Source organism: Cherax quadricarinatus, chromosome 44, assembly GCF_038502225.1.
Source record: "Cherax quadricarinatus isolate ZL_2023a chromosome 44, ASM3850222v1, whole genome shotgun sequence".
Classification (NCBI taxonomy): domain Eukaryota; kingdom Metazoa; phylum Arthropoda; class Malacostraca; order Decapoda; family Parastacidae; genus Cherax; species Cherax quadricarinatus.
Window position 1 is genome coordinate 6326088 of NC_091335.1, and position 23907 is coordinate 6349994.

At 38.0% G+C, this 23907-nt stretch overlaps 1 protein-coding gene across 3 annotated transcripts in view; it reads right to left on the reverse strand.

Moving 5' to 3' along the window:
- Pde9 (phosphodiesterase 9) overlaps window positions 1–23907 on the reverse strand; it is a 415289-nt gene that overhangs the window by 101739 nt on the left and 289643 nt on the right. For all 3 annotated transcript variants that reach the window (XM_053789230.2, XM_070094042.1, XM_070094043.1), the window contains one exon: window positions 187–447. In XM_053789230.2, coding sequence (XP_053645205.1) covers window positions 187–280 — 94 coding nt within the window. In that variant the 5' untranslated portion in view covers window positions 281–447. The remainder of the gene's footprint in view (window positions 1–186; window positions 448–23907) is intronic.

Here is a 23907-nt window from a genome sequence, read left to right on the forward strand (position 1 = left end):
GAGAGAAGAGAGAGAGTGAGAGAGAGAGAGAGAGAGAGAGAGAGAGAGAGAGAGAGAGAGAGAGAGAGAGAGAGAGAGAGAGAGCGAGAGCGAGAGCGAGAGAGAGCGAGAGAGAGCGAGAGAGAGAGAAAGAGAGAGAGCGAGAGAGAGCGAGAGAGAGAGAGAGAGAGAGAGAGTAGCACCCACCTCTAACATCGTCTGGCCTGGCGTCCGGATGGATGTGAGCCAGCTCTTGTCTTCCGGCCACAGTGAAGTAGATGGTGGTGACGCCCCTCTCCATCCGGGCATCCTCCCCTGCCTCCAGCTGGCTCACCTCACAGCTGGCTCCTCACACTCGCCTCCAGCTGGCTAACCTCACTTCACAGATGGCTCCTCTGACACGCCTCCAACTGGCTTCTCTCCCTTACAGGTGGCTCCTCACCTCACAGCGGGCTCCTCACACGCCACCTGCCGGCATGATTCTCACTCAGATGGTTCCTCACCTAGTAACTAGTACACCATAACCCACAACCTACCACATGTTACTCCCACAAACACACACACACCTGGCGGGGCCAGGAGCTATGACATGACCCATGCAACCACAATTAGATGAGTACACACACACTGGAGAGTGATGTGGTGAACGCAGAATCCTTACATTGTTTCAAGAAGAAGTACGATAAAGCTCTTGGAGCAGGGAGAGAGTGGATCTAGTAATCAGCGAAGAGGCGGGGCCAGGAGCTGTGACTCGATTCCTGCAACCACAAATAGGCGAGTACACATGCACAAAAAGCAGGTCAAGTGTCTATTGAAAGGTGCCTTTGAGAAGCGGAATTCTACCTTGTTAAGTTATACCATGAATTAAGTTAAGATCCTGGACTTCACTTTACGAAAGAGACAAAGCAAATGTGATAATAATTATGGACAAGGTAGATTATAGTGGAAAAATGAATATGTTATTAGAAGACGGAGGAACTTACGTGGCGCTTAACATTTATTACGACACTAAAACAAGAGGGGAGATAAATATACTGATAAGTATCTATGTTCATACACACCAGAGATGTAAATATTATACAGTAACGACAATAACATATATAAGCCACATATACAACAGTGTCACACATATACAACAGTGTCTGGCACACTATATATACAATAATACAGTTATATACAACATGTTGCCACATATACAATAGTCACATATACAACAGTGTCACATATACAACAGTGCTGCCATATATACAACAGCGTTACATATATACAACAGTGTCACATATATACAACACAGTGTCAGCACATATATACACACAGTACACATATATACAATAGTGTCACATATATACAAACAAATACACATATAATAGTACACATATATACAACAGTGTTGCTACATACAATAGTCACACATATACACAGTGTCACACAGGCATAGTCACATATATACAACAGTGTTGCCACATATACAACAGGTCACATATGTTAGCACATACATATACAACAGTGCGTCACATATATACAAATAGTGTCACATATATACAACAGTGTCACATTATATATAACAGTGTCACATATATACAAGAGTGTCATATATATACAATAGTTTGCTATTATATACAACAGTGTCACATAGTATACAATAGTGTGTCAATATATATATAATATGTCAATATACAATAGTGTCACATATATACAACAGTGTCACACATATACAACAGTGTCACATATATACAAGCAGTGTCACATATATACAATAGTAAGCCACATATATACAACAGTGTCACACATATACAACAGTGTTACATATATACAAATAGTACACATATATACAATAAAAAGTCATATATATACACACAGTCACATATTATATACAATAGGTTATATATACAGGTTACAGATAGAATAGTGTCATATATACAACAGTGTCACATATATATACACAGTGTCATACACATATACAACAGTGTCATTATATACAACAGTGTCACATATATACAATATGTCAGTTAATATATATAAATAGTGTCATATATACAACAGTGTCATAGCATACACAGTGTCACATATATACAAAACAGTGTTTCACAGTATATATACAACAGTCACATATATACAACAGTGTTTATATATACAAATAGAAATGGGCATACATATATACAACAGTGTAACATATATACAAATAGTTACACATAATACAGTGTTACATATATGTTGGGCCTGAGTAATACATATACAATAGTGTCACATATATATACACAGTGTCACATATATATACACAGTGTCACATACAACAGTGTCACATATATACAACAGTGTCAGTTACATATACAACAGTGTCATACATACAAATAGCACACATATATACAATAGTGTCACAAATATATACAGTTTACATATATACAATATAGTTACATATATATAGTGTCACATATATACAACAGTGTCACATATATACAAGTGCTACATATATACAATAGCAAGTTACATATATACAACAGTGTCACACATATACAACAGTGTCACACATATACAACAGTGTCACACATATACAACAGTGTCACACATATACAACAGTGTCACAAATATACAACAGTCACACATATACAACAGTGTCACACATATACAACAGTGTCACACATATACAACAGTGTCACACATATACAACAGTGTCACAAATATACAACAGTCACACATATACAACAGTGTCACACATATACAACAGTGTCACACATATACAACAGTGTCACACATATACAACAGTCACACATATACAACAGTGTCACACATATACAACAGTGTCACACATATACAACAGTGTCACACATATACAACAGTGTCACACATATACAACAGTGTCACACACATATACAACAGTGTCACACATATACAACAGTGTCACACATATACAACAGTGTCACACATATACAACAGTGTCACACATATACAACAGTGTCACACATATACAACAGTGTCACACATATACAACAGTGTCACACATATACAACAGTGTCACACATATACAACAGTGTCACACATATACAACAGTGTCACACATATACAACAGTGTCACACATATACAACAGTGTCACACATATACAACAGTGTCACACATATACAACAGTGTCACACATATACAACAGTGTCACACATATACAACAGTGTCACACATATACAACAGTGTCACACATATACAACAGTGTCACACATATACAACAGTGTCACACATATACAACAGTGTCACACATATACAACAGTGTCACACATATACAACAGTGTCACACATATACAACAGTGTCACACATATACAACAGTGTCACACATATACAACAGTGTCACACATATACAACAGTGTCACACATATACAACAGTGTCACACATATACAACAGTGTCACACATATACAACAGTGTCACACATATACAACAGTGTCACACATATACAACAGTGTCACACATATACAACAGTGTCACACATATACAACAGTGTCACACATATACAACAGTGTCACACATATACAACAGTGTCACACATATACAACAGTGTCACACATATACAACAGTGTCACACATATACAACAGTGTCACACATATACAACAGTGTCACACATATACAACAGACACACATATAAAACACACACATATACAACAGTGTCACACATATACAACAGTGTCACACATATACAACAGTGTCACACATATACAACAGTGTCACACATATACAACAGTGTCACACATATACAACAGTGTCACACATATACAACAGTGTCACACATATACAACAGTGTCACACATATACAACAGTGTCACACATATACAACAGTGTCACACATATACAACAGTCACACATATACAACAGTGTCACACATATACAACAGTGTCACACATATACAACAGTGTCACACATATACAACAGTGTCACACATATACAACAGTGTCACACATATACAACAGTGTCACACATATACAACAGTGTCACACATATACAACAGTGTCACACATATACAACAGTGTCACACATATACATACACATATACAACAGTGTCACACATATACACATATACAACAGTGTCACACATATACAACAGTGTCACACATATACAACAGTGTCACACATATACAACAGTGTCACACATATACAACAGTGTCACACATATACAACAGTGTCACACATATACAACAGTGTCACACATATACAACAGTGTCACACATATACAACAGTGTCACACATATACAACAGTGTCACACATATACAACAGTGTCACACATATACAACAGTGTCACACATATACAACAGTCACACATATACAACAGTGTCACACATATACAACAGTGTCACACATATACAACAGTGTCACACATATACAACAGTGTCACACATATACAACAGTCACACATATACAACAGTGTCACACATATACAACAGTCACACATATACAACAGTGTCACACATATACAACAGTGTCACACATATACAACAGTGTCACACATATACAACAGTGTCACACATATACAACAGTGTCACACATATACAACAGTGTCACACATATACAACAGTGTCACACATATACAACAGTGTCACACATATACAACAGTCACACATATACAACAGTGTCACACATATACAACAGTGTCACACATATACAACAGTGTCACACATATACAACAGTGTCACACATATACAACAGTGTCACACATATACAACAGTGTCACACATATACAACAGTCACACATATACAACAGTGTCACACATATACAACAGTGTCACACATATACAACAGTCACACATATACAACAGTGTCACACATATACAACAGTCACACATATACAACAGTCACACATATACAACAGTGTCACACATATACAACAGTCACACATATACAACAGTCACACATATACAACAGTGTCACACATATACAACAGTCACACATATACAACAGTGTCACACATATACAAGTCACACATATACAACAGTGTCACACATATACAACAGTGTCACACATATACAACAGTCACACATATACAACAGTGTCACACATATACAACAGTCACACATATACAACAGTGTCACACATATACAACAGTCACACACATATACAACAGTGTCACACATATACAACAGTCACACATATACAACAGTGTCACACATATACAACAGTGTCACACATATACAACAGTGTCACACATATACAACAGTGTCACACATATACAACAGTGTCACACATATACAACAGTGTCACACATATACAACAGTGTCACACATATACAACAGTGTCACACATATACAACAGTGTCACACATATACAACAGTGTCACACATATACAACAGTGTCACACATATACAACAGTCACACATATACAACAGTGTCACACATATACAACAGTGTCACACATATACAACAGTGTCACACATATACAACAGTGTCACACATATACAACAGTGTCACACATATACAACAGTGTCACAAATATACAAGTGTCACATATATACAACAGTGTCACACATATACAACAGTGTCACACATATACAACAGTGTCACACATATACAACAGTGTCACACATATACAACAGTGTCACACATATACAACAGTGTCACACATATACAACAGTGTCACACATATACAACAGTGTCACACATATACAACAGTGTCACACAACAGTGTCACACATACAACAGTGTCACACATATACAACAGTGTCACACATATACAACAGTGTCACACATATACAACAACAGTGTCACACATATACAACAGTGTCACACATATACAACAGTCACACATACAACAGAGTCACACACATACAACAGAGTCACACATATACAACAGTGTCACACATATACAACAGTGTCACACATATACAACAGTGTAACACATATACAACAGTGTCACACATATACAACCGTGTCACACAACAGTCACATATATACAACAGTGTCACACATATACAACAGTGTCACACATATACAACAGTGTCACAAATATACAACAGTCACACATATACAACAGTGTCACACATATACAACAGTGTCACACATATACAACAGTGTCACACATATACAACAGTCACACATATACAACAGTGTCACACATATACAACAGTCACACATATACAACAGTGTCACACATATACAACAGTGTCACACATATACAACAGTGTCACACATATACAACAGTCACACATATACAACAGTGTCACACATATACAACAGTCACACATATACAACAGTGTCACACATATACAACAGTGTCACACATATACAACAGTGTCACACATATACAACAGTGTCACACATATACAACAGTGTCACACATATACAACAGTGTCACACATATACAACAGTGTCACACATATACAACAGTGTCACACATATACAACAGTGTCACACATATACAACAGTGTCACACATATACAACAGTGTCACACATATACAACAGTGTCACACATATACAACAGTGTCACACATATACAACAGTGTCACACATATACAACAGTGTCACACATATACAACAGTGTCACACATATACAACAGTGTCACACATATACAACAGTGTCACACATATACAACAGTCACACATATACAACAGTCACACATATACAACAGTGTCACACATATACAACAGTCACACATATACAACAGTCACACATATACAACAGTGTCACACATATACAACAGTGTCACACATATACAACAGTGTCACACATATACAACAGTCACACATATACAACAGTGTCACATATATACAACAGTCACACATATACAACAGTGTCACACATATACAACAGTCACACATATACAACAGTCACACATATACAACAGTGTCACACATATAACACAGACACACATATACAACAGTAACACATATACAACAGTCACACATATACAACAGTGTCACACATATACAACAGTGTCACACATATACAACAGTGTCACACATATACAACAGTGTCACACATATACAACAGTCACACATATACAACAGTGTCACACATATACAACAGTCACACATATACAACAGTCACACATATACAACAGTGTCACACATATACAACAGTCACACATATACAACAGTCACACATATACAACAGTGTCACACATATACAACAGTCACACATATACAACAGTCACACATATACAACAGTCACACATATACAACAGTCAGACATATACAACAGTCACATATATACAACAGTGTCACACATATACAACAGTGTCACACATATACAACAGTCACACATATACAACAGTCACACATATACAACAGTCACACATATACAACAGTCACACATATACAACAGTGTCACACATATACAACAGTCACACATATACAACAGTGTCACACATATACAACAGTCACACATATACAACAGTGTCACACATATACAACAGTGTCACACATATACAACAGTCACACATATACAACAGTGTCACACATATACAACAGTCACACATATACAACAGTCACACATATACAACAGTGTCACACATATACAACAGTGTCACACATATACAACAGTCACACATATACAACAGTGTCACACATATACAACAGTCACACATATACAACAGTCACACATATACAACAGTGTCACACATATACAACAGTCACACATATACAACAGTCACACATATACAACAGTCACACATATACAACAGTGTCACACATATACAACAGTCACACATATACAACAGTGTCACACATATACAACAGTCACACATATACAACAGTGTCACACATATACAACAGTGTCACACATATACAACAGTGTCACACATATACAACAGTGTCACACATATACAACAGTGTCACACATATACAACAGTGTCACACATATACAACAGTGTCACACATATACAAGTGTCACACATATACAACAGTCACACATATACAACAGTGTCACACATATACAACACACATATACAACAGTCACACATATACAACAGTGTCACACATATACAACAGTCACACATATACAACAGTCACACATATACAACAGTGTCACACATATACAACAGTGTCACACATATACAACAGTCACACATATACAACAGTGTCACACATATACAACAGTCACACATATACAACAGTCACACATATACAACAGTGTCACACATATACAACAGTGTCACACATATACAACAGTGTCACACATATACAACAGTCACACATATACAACAGTGTCACACATATACAACAGTCACACATATACAACAGTGTCACACATATACAACAGTCACACATATACAACAGTGTCACACATATACAACAGTGTCACACATATACAACAGTCACACATATACAACAGTGTCACACATATACAACAGTGTCACACATATACAACAGTCACACATATACAACAGTGTCACACATATACAACAGTGTCACACATATACAACAGTGTCACACATATACAACAGTGTCACACATATACAACAGTGTCACACATATACAACAGTCACACATATACAACAGTCACACATATACAACAGTGTCACACATATACAACAGTGTCACACATATACAACAGTCACACATATACAACAGTGTCACACATATACAACAGTGTCACACATATACAACAGTCACACATATACAACAGTCACACATATACAACAGTCACACATATACAACAGTGTCACACATATACAACAGTGTCACACATATACAACAGTGTCACACATATACAACAGTCACACATATACAACAGTCACACATATACAACAGTCACACATATACAACAGTGTCACACATATACAACAGTCACACATATACAACAGTGTCACACATATACAACAGTCACACATATACAACAGTGTCACACATACAACAGTGTCACACATATACAACAGTCACACATATACAACAGTGTCACACATATACAACAGTGTCACACATATACAACAGTCACACATATACAACAGTCACACATATACAACAGTGTCACACATATACAACAGTCACACATATACAACAGTGTCACACATACAACAGTGTCACACATATACAACAGTCACACATATACAACAGTGTCACACATATACAACAGTCACACATATACAACAGTCACACATATACAACAGTGTATACAACACATATACAACAGTCACACATATACAACAGAGACACACATATACAACAGTGACACATATACAACAGTGTCACACATATACAACAGTCACACATATACAACAGTCACACATATACAACAGTCACACATATACAACAGTCACACATATACAACAGTCGCACATATACAACAGTCACACATATACAACAGTGTCACACATATACAACAGTCAAACATATACAATAGTCACACATATACAATAGTCACACATATACAATAGTCACACATATACAACAGTCGCACATATACAACAGTCACACATATACAACAGTCACACATATACAACAGTCACACATATACAACAGTGTCACACATATACAACAGTCACACATATACAACAGTGTCACACATATAAAACAGTCACACATATACAACAGTGACACATATACACAGTCACACATATACAATAGTCACACATATACAACAGTCGCACATATACAACAGTCACACATATACAACAGTCACACATATACAATAGTCACACATATACAATAGTCACACATATACAATAGTCACACATATACAACAGTCGCACATATACAACAGTCACACATATACAACAGTCACACATATACAACAGTCACACATATACAACAGTGTCACACATATACAACAGTGTCACACATATACAACAGTCACACATATACAACAGTGTCACACATATACAACAGTCACACATATACAACAGTCACACATATACAACAGTGTCACACATATACAACAGTCACACATATACAACAGTCACACATATACAACAGTCACACATATACAACAGTCACACATATACAACAGTGTCACACATATACAACAGTGTCACACATATACAACAGTGTCACACATATACAACAGTCACACATATACAACAGTGTCACACATATACAACAGTGTCACACACATATACAACAGTGTCACACATATACAAGTGTCACACATATACAACAGTCACACATATACAACAGTGTCACACATATACAACAGTCACACATATACAACAGTGTCACACATATACAACAGTCACACACATACAACAGTGTCACACATACACAACAGTCACACATACAACAGTGTCACACATATACAACAGTCACACATACAACAGTGTCACACATATACAACAGTCACACATATACAACAGTGTCACACATACAACAGTGCCACACATATACAACAGTAACACATATACAACAGTCACACATATACAACATTGTCACACATATACAACAGTGTCACACATATACAACAGTCACACATATACAACAGTGTCACACATATACAACAGTGTCACACATATACAACAGTGTCACACATATACAACAGTGTCACACATATACAACAGTGTCACACATATACAACAGTGTCACACATATACAACAGTGTCACACATATACAACAGTGTCACACATATACAACAGTGTCACACATATACAACAGTCACACATATACAACAGTCACACATATACAACAGTGTCACACATATACAACAGTCACACATATACAACAGTCACACATATACAACAGTGTCACACATATACAACAGTCACACATATACAACAGTCACACATATACAACAGTCACACATATACAACAGTGTCACACATATACAACAGTCACATATATACAACAGTGTCACACATATACAACAGTCACACATATACAACAGTCAAACATATACAACAGTCACATATATACAACAGTGTCACACATATACAACAGTCACACATATACAACAGTCACACATATACAACAGTCACACATATACAACAGTCACACATATACAACAGTGTCACACATATACAACAGTCACACATATACAACAGTGTCACACATATACAACAGTCACACATATACAACAGTCACACATATACAACAGTCACACATATACAACAGTCACACATATACAACAGTCACACATATACAACAGTCACATATATACAACAGTGTCACACATATACAACAGTGTCACACATATACAACAGTGTCACACATATACAACAGTCACACATATACAACAGTGTCACACATATACAACAGTCACACATATACAACAGTGTCACACATATACAACAGTGTCACACATATACAACAGTCACACATATACAACAGTCACACATATACAACAGTCACACATATACAACAGTCACACATATACAACAGTCACACATATACAACAGTCGCACATATACAACAGTCACACATATACAACAGTGTCACACATATACAACAGTCACACATATACAACAGTCACACATATACAACAGTCACACATATACAACAGTCACACATATACAACAGTGTCACACATATACAACAGTGTCACACATATACAACAGTCACACATATACAACAGTGTCACACATATACAACAGTCACACATACAACAGTCACACATATACAACAGTGTCACACATATACAACAGTCACACATATACAACAGTGTCACACATATACAACAGTCACACATACACAACAGTCACACATATACAACAGTCACACATATACAAGTCACACATATACAACAGTCACACATATACAACAGTAACACATATACAACAGTCACACATATACAACAGTCACACATATACAACAGTGTCACACATATACAACAGTCACACATATACAACAGTCACACATATACAACAGTAACACATATACAACAGTCACACATATACAACAGTAACACATATACAACAGTAACACATATACAACAGTCACACATATACAACAGTCACACATATACAACAGTCACACATATACAACAGTAACACATATACAACAGTCACCCATATACAACAGTCACATATATACAACAGTCACACATATACAACAGTCACACATATACAACAGTGTCACACATATACAACAGTCACACATATACAACAGTCACACATATACAACAGTCACACATATACAACAGTCACACATATACAACAGTCACACATATACAACAGTGTCACACATATACAACAGTCACACATATAAAACAGTGTCACACATATACAACAGTCACACATATACAACAGTCACACATATACAACAGTGTCACACATATACAACAGTCACACATATACAACAGTGTCACACATATACAACAGTCACACATATACAACAGTCACACATATACGACAGTCACACATATACAACAGTGTCACACATATACGACAGTCACACATATACAACAGGTCACACATATACAACAGTCACATATATACGACAGTCACACATATACAACAGGTCACACATATACAACAGTCACACATATACAACAGTCACACATATACGACAGTCACACATATACAACAGGTCACACATATACAACAGTCACACATATACAACAGGTCACACATATACAACAGTCACGCATATACGACAGTCACACATATACAACAGTGTCACACATTTGCAACAGTGTCACACATATACGACAGTCACACGTATACAAGTCACACATACAACAGGTCACACATATACAACAGTGTCACACATATACAACAGTGTCAAACACATACAACAGTCACACATATACGACAGTCACACATATACAACAGTCACACATATACAACAGAGTCACACATATACAACAGTGTCACACACATACAACAGTCACACATATACAAGTCACACATATACAACAGTGTCACACATATACAACAGTGTCACACATATACAACAGTCACACATATACAACAGTGTCACACATATACAACAGTCACACATATACAACAGTCACACATATACAACAGTGTCACACATATACAACAGTGTCACACATATACAACAGTCACACATATACAACAGTCACACATAAACAACAGTGTCACACATATACAACAGTCACACATATACAACAGTCACACATATACAACAGTCACACATATACAACAGTGTCACACATATACAACAGTGTCACACATATACAACAGTGTCACACACATACAACAGTCACACATATACAACAGTGTCACACATATACAACAGTCACACATATACAACAGTGTCACACATATACAACAGTGTCACACATATACAACAGTGTCACACATATACAACAGTCACTCATATACAACAGTCACACATATACAACAGTGTCACACATATACAACAGTCACACATATACAAGTCACACATATACAACAGTCACACACATATACAACAGTGTCACACATATAAAACAGTGTCACACATATACAAAAGTCACACATATACAACAGTCACACATATACAACAGTGTCACACATATCCAACAGTGTCACACATATCCAACAGTGTCACACATATACAACAGTGTCACACATATACAACAGTCACACATATACAACAGTCACACATATACAACAGTCACACATATACAACAGTGTCACACATATACAACAGTGTCACACATATACAACAGTCACACATATACAACAGTGTCACACATATACAACAGTCACACATACAACAGTCACACATATACAACAGTGTCACACATATACAACAGTCACACATACACAACAGTCACACATATACAACAGTCACACATATACAAGTCACACATATACAACAGTCACACATATACAACAGTAACACATATACAACAGTCACACATATACAACAGTCACACATATACAACAGTGTCACACATATACAACAGTCACACATATACAACAGTCACACATATACAACAGTAACACATATACAACAGTCACACATATACAACAGTAACACATATACAACAGTAACACATATACAACAGTCACACATATACAACAGTCACACATATACAACAGTCACACATATACAACAGTAACACATATACAACAGTCACACATATACAACAGTCACATATATACAACAGTCACACATATACAACAGTCACACATATACAACAGTGTCACACATATACAACAGTCACACATATACAACAGTCACACATATACAACAGTCACACATATACAACAGTCACACATATACAACAGTCACACATATACAACAGTGTCACACATATACAACAGTCACACATATAAAACAGTGTCACACATATACAACAGTCACACATATACAACAGTCACACATATACAACAGTGTCACACATATACAACAGTCACACATATACAACAGTGTCACACATATACAACAGTCACACATATACAACAGTCACACATATACGACAGTCACACATATACAACAGTGTCACACATATACGACAGTCACACATATACAACAGGTCACACATATACAACAGTCACATATATACGACAGTCACACATATACAACAGGTCACACATATACAACAGTCACACATATACAACAGTCACACATATACGACAGTCACACATATACAACAGGTCACACATATACAACAGTCACACATATACAACAGGTCACACATATACAACAGTCACGCATATACGACAGTCACACATATACAACAGTGTCACACATTTGCAACAGTGTCACACATATACGACAGTCACACGTATACAAGTCACACATACAACAGGTCACACATATACAACAGTGTCACACATATACAACAGTGTCAAACACATACAACAGTCACACATATACGACAGTCACACATATACAACAGTCACACATATACAACAGAGTCACACATATACAACAGTGTCACACACATACAACAGTCACACATATACAAGTCACACATATACAACAGTGTCACACATATACAACAGTGTCACACATATACAACAGTCACACATATTCAACAGTGTCACACATATACAACAGTCACACATATACAACAGTCACACATATACAACAGTCACACATATACAACAGTGTCACACATATACAACAGTGTCACACATATACAACAGTGTCACACACATACAACAGTCACACATATACAACAGTGTCACACATATACAACAGTCACACATATACAACAGTGTCACACATATACAACAGTGTCACACATATACAACAGTGTCACACATATACAACAGTCACTCATATACAACAGTCACACATATACAACAGTGTCACACATATACAAAAGTCACACATATACAACAGTCACACATATACAACAGTGTCACACATATCCAACAGTGTCACACATATCCAACAGTGTCACACATATACAACAGTGTCACATATATACAACAGTCACACATATACAACAGTCACACATATACAACAGTAACACATATACAACAGTCACACATATACAACAGTCACACATATACAACAGTAACACATATACAACAGTCACACATATACAACAGTCACACATATACAACAGTCAAACATATACAACAGTCACACATATACAACAGTCACACATATACAAGTCACACATATACAACAGTCACACATATACAACAGTCACACATATACAACAGTCACACATATACAACAGTGTTACACATATACAACAGTCACACATATACAACAGTCACACATATACAACAGTCACACATATACAACAGTCACACATATACAACAGTCACACATATACAACAGTCACACATATACAACAGTGTCACACATATACAACAGTCACACATATACAACAGTCACACATATAAAATAGTCACACATATACAACAGTGTTACACATATACAACAGTGTCACACATATACAACAGTCACACATATACAACAGTCACACATATACAACAGTCACACATATACAACAGTCGCACATATACAACAGTCGCACATATACAACAGTCAAACATATACAACAGTCACATATATACAACAGTGTCACACATATACAACAGTCACACATATACAACAGTCACACATATACAACAGTCGCACATATACAACAGTCAAACATATACAACAGTCAGACATATACAACAGTCACATATATACAACAGTGTCACACATATACAACAGTGTCACACATATACAACAGTCACACATATACAACAGTCACACATATACAACAGTAACACATATACAACAGTCACACATATACAACAGTAACACATATACAACAGTAACACATATACAACAGTCACACATATACAACAGTCACACATATACAACAGTCACACATATACAACAGTAACACATATACAACAGTCACACATATACAACAGTCACATATATACAACAGTCACACATATACAACAGTCACACATATACAACAGTGTCACACATATACAACAGTCACACATATATCTATCAAAGGCCTTAGTGAACACTAAATAAATAATATCATTCTTTATTGTGGTCCAATGTCTCAAATGCTATATTAAAGATCAGTAAATTTGTCAGGCAGGAACGACTCATTAAGGTGTGTCGTCATGACAGCAGCAATGACTGATTCTAACCAGTTACCTACTAGTGACGTCATTACTACCACCCCTACTACTACTACTACTACTACCACCACTACCGTCACCACCATTACCACTACCACCACCACTACCGTCACCACCACTACCACTACCGCCACAACCAAAACTACCACTACCACCATTACCACCACCACTACCACCACCACTACCACTACCACCACCACCACTACCACCATTACCACCACCACCACTACCAACATTAAGACTATGGCAAGACAGTGATAAGGGATGATTGACATCGCCCCCAACCAATCACCAACGAATAAAAGGAGACAGAGAGAGAGAGAGAGAGAGAGAGAGAGAGAGAGAGAGAGAGAGAAAGAGAGAAAGAGAGAGAGAGAAAGAGAGAGAGAGAAAGAGAAAGAGAGAGAAAGAGAGAGAGAGAAAGAGAGAGAGAAAGACATCACCACCCACCCTCTCTCTCTCCTGTGAACTTCAAACCTACAAGCCTCCTCAGGGATGACTTCACACCGCAAAATAGCAAGATTATCTACGCTATCTGGCTATTGTCCCAGTAGATACTGCAGTGTTTGTGGGTATACCACAAGGGACAAGGATCTTCTTGGATGTAAGGAGCCTACTTGTTCCAACTACTGCCACACAGATTGCACTCCAGAAGAAGAATTTTGTTGCAGCCAGGTTGAAAATTTCAGAAAATTTAAGGATATCCATAATCCTGTGGTATATGTGGATACAAGCCTGGAGCTACAGGAGGAGGGTTCAGAAGTCCTACCTCAGGGACTCCTGTCCAAAGATCAAGACTGCCCTCTTGGGCTGTGTTGTAAAGTTGCAGCTAAGATAATCCATCACAGGAAGCACTTCATGAGCTCCTCAAATCATTAGATAACCTACAAGCTATTGTAGAAGGTCAGTGCAAGCCTACATTAAGTGACGTAAGCTGCTCAGCTGATGGCGACACTATTGACAAAGACTGGAAGTCCCACACTGAGCTTAACTCAGGGGTAAACATCTGGTGGAATTCTGTCATCGCTAAGGTCCCACAGACTGACAGAGTTCAAAACACTACCTTTGGGAATTCTAACACAATTCCTCTGACCACCACAGGGGGAAGGAAACTCCTCTTCCCAGCAACGTGGGAAGCCTTGGATCTGTTAATTCTCCCACACCTGACATCTCTGCTTCAGCCACTGCCAGTTTACTTGACAGTGCACATACCATCTCTGATCCTACACCTGTCAGCACACCTGCCGATACTATTCTAGAATCTGGTAGTAGTGCTTCGACAGCAAGCTCTGAGCCAGGAGTTTCTCCACCAGAGAACGGGCGGTGCAGTTAGTGATCAGGGAACTATCACCGCACCTGATCACCTGCTGCGCCGAAGTTACGAACAGCAGGGACACATCTGTCAGAACTGGTAGAGGGCGGGTAGAGGACGTGGAGGAGGACGTGGTGGAGGAAGACATCTACAGCCGTCTCACCCTCCACTAACACAGTTCCAGCGGCAGAATCCGAGGACAAATCTGCGAAACACAGGAGGTACAACAAATCCTAGTCCACCCTCCCAGGCACCTAGGCTGTGCTCTGCTGTCACCGGAAGGGGCACTCTGCCAACAACTGCCTGCGAGATACCAGGTGTAACTACTGCTACAAGAAAGGACATAAGGAGGACCAGTGTCGGAAGAAAAAGGAACTTGACAGACAGGGCCACCTGTTTAGAGACCTGTTCTCAGAACAAACCAGCAGGATCTCTGAATTGGTAAACACACTACACGTCACTCACTCAGCTACTCCTATCCCAGCCCAGCAGGTGGGATTGGGCCTTATACAAGACCACAGACCTACATCCCTGCAGCTGCCTCAGTACCCTACCTCTCAAGGGTCAAGGCAGGCACTTACATTCCCTACACACCCACCACCTCAAGCTGACCACTTCATCATGAGGAGCCAGTCTATCAGCATCCCTGTCGGCCAACATTAGAGGTTTCATTACTAATGCTGGAGAGTCACACATAGCTTTGTGAACACTGACGTCCCGACATGATAGCTGTTGTTGAAACATTTTTGGATGACAGGACTCCAGAAAATTTTGCAAGAATTGCTGGCTACACCTCATGGATGAGAAGAGACAGGCAAGGGCAAGGAGGTGGTGTTGCTGTGTTCTTCTCTAAAAGTGTTCATGCCCAGCACATAGATGTTGCCACCCCTACACATCTTGAAATGATGTTCTTCAAGCTCTGTATAAACACTAGTACCTCTGTACTAGCATGTGCAATGTACAGACCTCAGTGGCAACATGCAGACCCTATCAACTTCCTAATGGAAAATATTGACTCCCTTCTGCTACAACACAACTGTCAACATATTATAATTGTTGGTGACCTCAAGCCAGCACCTTATACAGAGGGGACTTTGATTGACCTTCTGCAGTGTTTGACATGAAACTTTGTTGATTTCCCTACTCATATCTCTGGCTCCTCCCTTGACCCAGTAGTGAGTGATCTGGCAGAAGGCATAGTCACTTGTCAACCCCTCGGGTACGCTTGGATCGTCTGACCACAAGGCTGTTTTTACCACACTTAAGATCCCAACAGAACGAGGTGAGGAGTCCACACGCACAACCTGGCTATGGGAAAGAGGTAATTGGCCAGCCCTTTGCTCTGAGCTCGCCACCACCGACTGGAATGCTCTTCCTCCGGGGGATGTTGACAACCAAGTGAAAGCCTTCACTGGACACATCCTTAATCTGCAACAAGAACACATTCCTCACCGGCAATATGTGACAAAGCCTACAGATCAGCCTTGGTTTGGCTTTCGTTGTAGAGAGGCTGCTACTACTAAGTACAAAGCATGGCGAAGGTATAAGAGACATCCTACCACCTATAACAGGAACTTGCACATGCAAGCCTGTAGGCATATGGGTGATGTTCAAAAGTGGGCCATTGCTAAATGGGAGTTGGACACTAAAAGAAAGTTAGCATCAGGTAGGGTAGGCTCCAAAACCTGGTGGTCCCTGGTCAAGGACAGACAGGTTAATCTGCCTGATGAACTTATTCCACCTCTAAATCGACAGGATGGGACCACCTCTACTAGCAGTCAAGAGAAAGCGGACCTCTTTGCTGAACACTTTGCTACCAAAATGCAAGTTCCTGATCCAGCAAGGGACCCTCCTTGGCTAGCTGCAAGAACTGTATCAAAACTGTCAGGGGTGACAATAAGGCAGGAGGAGGTGCATTTCCTTCTTAAATCACTTGACCAAGAAAAGGTGCTGGTGGGCCCAGACAAGTTGAGCCCAAGATTGCTTGAGAAGATGTGCAGACCAGCTAGCAGCACCTCTAACTGCATCTTTCAGCACTGCCTAGTACAGTGCAAATGGCCCTCTCCATGGAAAGAGGCAAATGTAGTCCCTGTTCACAAAAAAAGAAGAGCAGAGCAGAAATCAGCAACTACAGACCAGTGTCACCCTCCTGTCAATCACTGGTAAGATCCTTGAGACAATAATCTCAAGACAAATGACAGATTTTTTTGACTACCACTCACTACTTTGTGATCGTCAATATGGCTTCAGGAAAGGTTACTCTGCTGCTGATCTGTTGTTAAACCTCTCCACTAAGTGGCACCAGTCACTGGATGAATCCAAAGTCAGCTGTGTGGTAGCACTGGACATTGCTGGCGCTTTCGACCGGGTGTGGCACCAGGGCCTCTTAGCAAAAACTTCAAGCACTGGGAATTGCGGCTCTACGCTATGTCTCCTCAGTGATTACCTTCATGGTAGATCTCTAAGTGTAGTCCCCTCAATGGAACGGAATCAGCAAGACATCCTATTGGGGCAAGCGTTCCACAAGGAAGTGTGCTGGGTCCACTGTTATGGAATGTCTACTTCAACGACCTTCTTCATCTCATCCCAGAATCACATGCATATGCAGACGACTGTACACTGACATTCACTTATCCAAGAGAAGAAATGCCAGCTGCTCTAAGCTACATCAATCACCAGCTGAGAGCTATATCAGCTGGGGAAATAGATGGCAAGTAACATTTGCACCTGAGAAAACGCAAATGATGATCGTCTCTAGGCACCATGATGGTAATGCTGGTGCAGTAGTAAGGATGAATGGGAGGATGTTGGCACCTGGAGAAGAAGTTGATATCCTTGGGGTGAAATTTGACTCCAAACTAACCATGAAGAACCATGTTGTAAATCTTGCAAACAAGGCAGCCAGGAAGCTTACAGCACTTCGCCGTATCTCGCATCTGCTTGACAGTAGGGGTTGCAAGATACTGTACGAGGCACAAGTACGCTCACACCTTGAGTATGCTCCACTTTCTTGGTTTGCCTGTCCCCCTCCTCATCTGCGACTGCTTGACAGAGTAGAGAACAGAGCAAGACGTCTCATCTCTCGCCTGGACCCATCCTGGATGGATCTGTCATTTCAGCAGAGCCTTCAACATAGGAGGGAGGGTGTGGGTCGCCCTTACTGTTATGTACAAGGCCAATATTGTCAAAATACCACACTTGGATCCACTTGAGGACAGCGCGAAACAAGCTTTTATGCCACAAGACGGGCAGAAAGCAGCAACTTCACTCTGGCTGTACCCTTCTCCAGAACATCACTCCATCTGAGATCATACATACCCAGGATGACTGAGTATGGAACACATTCGTTCAGCATAATGATGTCAACGAGATAACGTCAGTTGATCAAATGAAAATGCTGGCCCACAGATGGCTCCAACTTCATCCTGTTCCCTACTTGTATGTCTCATAACAATAAAATGCTTTCAAATGAGCTGATGTAGGTAACAGCTCTTAGCTTGTCAATAAAGTTAGAATCCAAATTAAGCCTTGTCAAATAAAGCTTGGGATCCGAAACCAAGCTAGGGATATAAGTAGCTCCAAGCCATGTAGAGAGAGAGAGAGAGAGAGAGAGAGAGAGAGAGAGAGAGAGAGAGAGAGAGAGAGAGAGAGAGAGAGAGAGAGAGAGAGAGAGAGAGAGAGAGAGAGAGAGAGAGAGAGAGAGAGAGAGAGAGAGAGAGCGAGAGAGCGAGAGAGAGGAGAGAGAGAGAGAGTGAGAGAGAGAGAGAGAGAGAGAGAGAGAGAGAGTGAGAGAGAGAGAGAGAGAGAGAGAGAGAGAGAGAGAGAGAGAGAGAGAGAGAGAGCGAGAGCGAGAGAGAGAGAGAGAGAGAGAGAGAGATGCTGCTATGGCAACCTTAGCCCCAAGTCCGCTTTATCAGGTGGTTGATGTTACATTCTAACACTGACCTCACTCTTGTATCCGGAGTTCAATCAAAAAGAAAATCTTTGGCAATGATCACAGGGGAGTGACTTTTACCGAATTGGTTTGAGAGAGAGAGAGAGAGAGAGTAATCCACCCTCCTACAAGATAACTACATGAAATTTAACATTCCATTAGAGAATGAGAGAATATAATCTATAAGAGCATCATAAAGGACATAACACACTATAAGAGAATATAGGAGATTATAACACTATAACAGAATATAGGAGATTATAACACTATAACAGAATATAGGAGATTATAACACTATAACAGAATCAGAAAGAAAATACTAGCGTATAATAAGAGAGAATACAACAAGGTATACAAGAATATGGGAAAATACAACAAGGTATACAAGAATATGGGAAAATATAACAAAGTATACAAGAATATGGGAAAATACAACAAGGTATACAAGAATATGGGAAAATACAACAAGGTATACAAGAATATGGGAAAATACAACAAGGTATACAAGAATATGGGAAAATATAACAAAGTATACAAGAATATGGGAAAATATAACAAAGTATACAAGAATATGGGAAAATACAACAAGGTATACAAGAATATGGGAAAATACAACAAGGTATACAAGAATATGGGAAAATATAACAAGGTATACAAGAATATGGTAAAATATAACAAAGTATACAAGAATATGGGAAAATACAACAAGGTATACAAGAATATGGGAAAATACAACAAGGTATACAAGAATATGGGAAAATACAACAAGGTATACAAGAATATTGGAAAATATAACAAGGTATACAAGAATATGGGAAAATACAACAAGGTATACAAGAATATGGGAAAATACAACAAGGTATACAAGAATATGGGAAAATACAACAAGGTATACAAGAATATGGGAAAATACAACAAGGTATACAAGAATATGGGAAAATACAACAAGGTATACAAGAATATGGGAAAATACAACAAGGTATACAAGAATATTGGAAAATACAACAAGGTATACAAGAATATGGGAAAATACAACAAGGTATACAAGAATATGGGAAAATATAACAAGGTATACAAGATTATGGGAAAATACAACAAGGTATACAAGAATATGGGAAAATACAACAAGGTATACAAGAATATGGGAAAATACAACAAGGTATACAAGAATATGGGAAAATACAACAAGGTATACAAGAATATTGGAAAATACAACAAGGTATACAAGAATATGGGAAAATACAACAAGGTATACAAGAATATGGGAAAATACAACAAGGTATACAAGAATATGGGAAAATACTACAAGGTATACAAGATTATGGGAAAATATAACAAGGTATACATGAATAAGGGAATACACCAAGGTATATAAGAATAAGAAGAAGACAATAAAGTATACAAGAATAAGAAGACAATAAAGTACACAAGAATATGAAGAAGACAATAAAGTATACAAGAATAAGAAGACAATAAAGTACACAAGAATAAGAAGACAATAAAGTATACAAGAATAAGAAGGAGACAATAAAGTATACAAGAATAAGAAGACAATAAAGCATACAAGAATAAAAAGACAATAAAGTACACAAGAATAAGAAGACAATAAAGTACACAAGAATAAGAAGAAGACAATAAAGTATACAAGAATAAGAAGACAATAAAGTATACAAGAATAAGAAGAAGACAATAAATACACAATAAGAACAATAAAGTACAACAAGAATAAGAAGAAGACAATAAAGTATACAAGAATAAGAAGACAATAAAGTATACAAGAATAAGAAGACAATAAAGTACACAAGAATAAGAAGACAATAAAGTATACAAGGATAAGAAGACAATAAAGTACACAAGAATAAGAAGACAATAAAGTACACAAGAATAAGAAGACAATAAAGTATACAAGAATAAGAAGACAATAAAGTACACAAGAATAAGAAGACAATAAAGTACACAAGAATAAGAAGACAATAAAGTACACAAGAATATGAAGACAATAAAGTATACAAGAATAAGAAGAAGACAATAAAGTATACAAGAATAAGAAGACAATAAAGTATACAAGAATAAGAAGAAGACAATAAAGTATACAAGAATAAGAAGACAATAAAGTATACAAGAATAAGAAGAAGACAATAAAGTATACAAGAATAAGAAGACAATAAAGTATACAAGAATAAGAAGAAGACAATAAAGTATACAAGAATAAGAAGACAATAAAGTATACAAGAATAAGAAGACAATAAAGTACACAAGAATAAGAAGAAG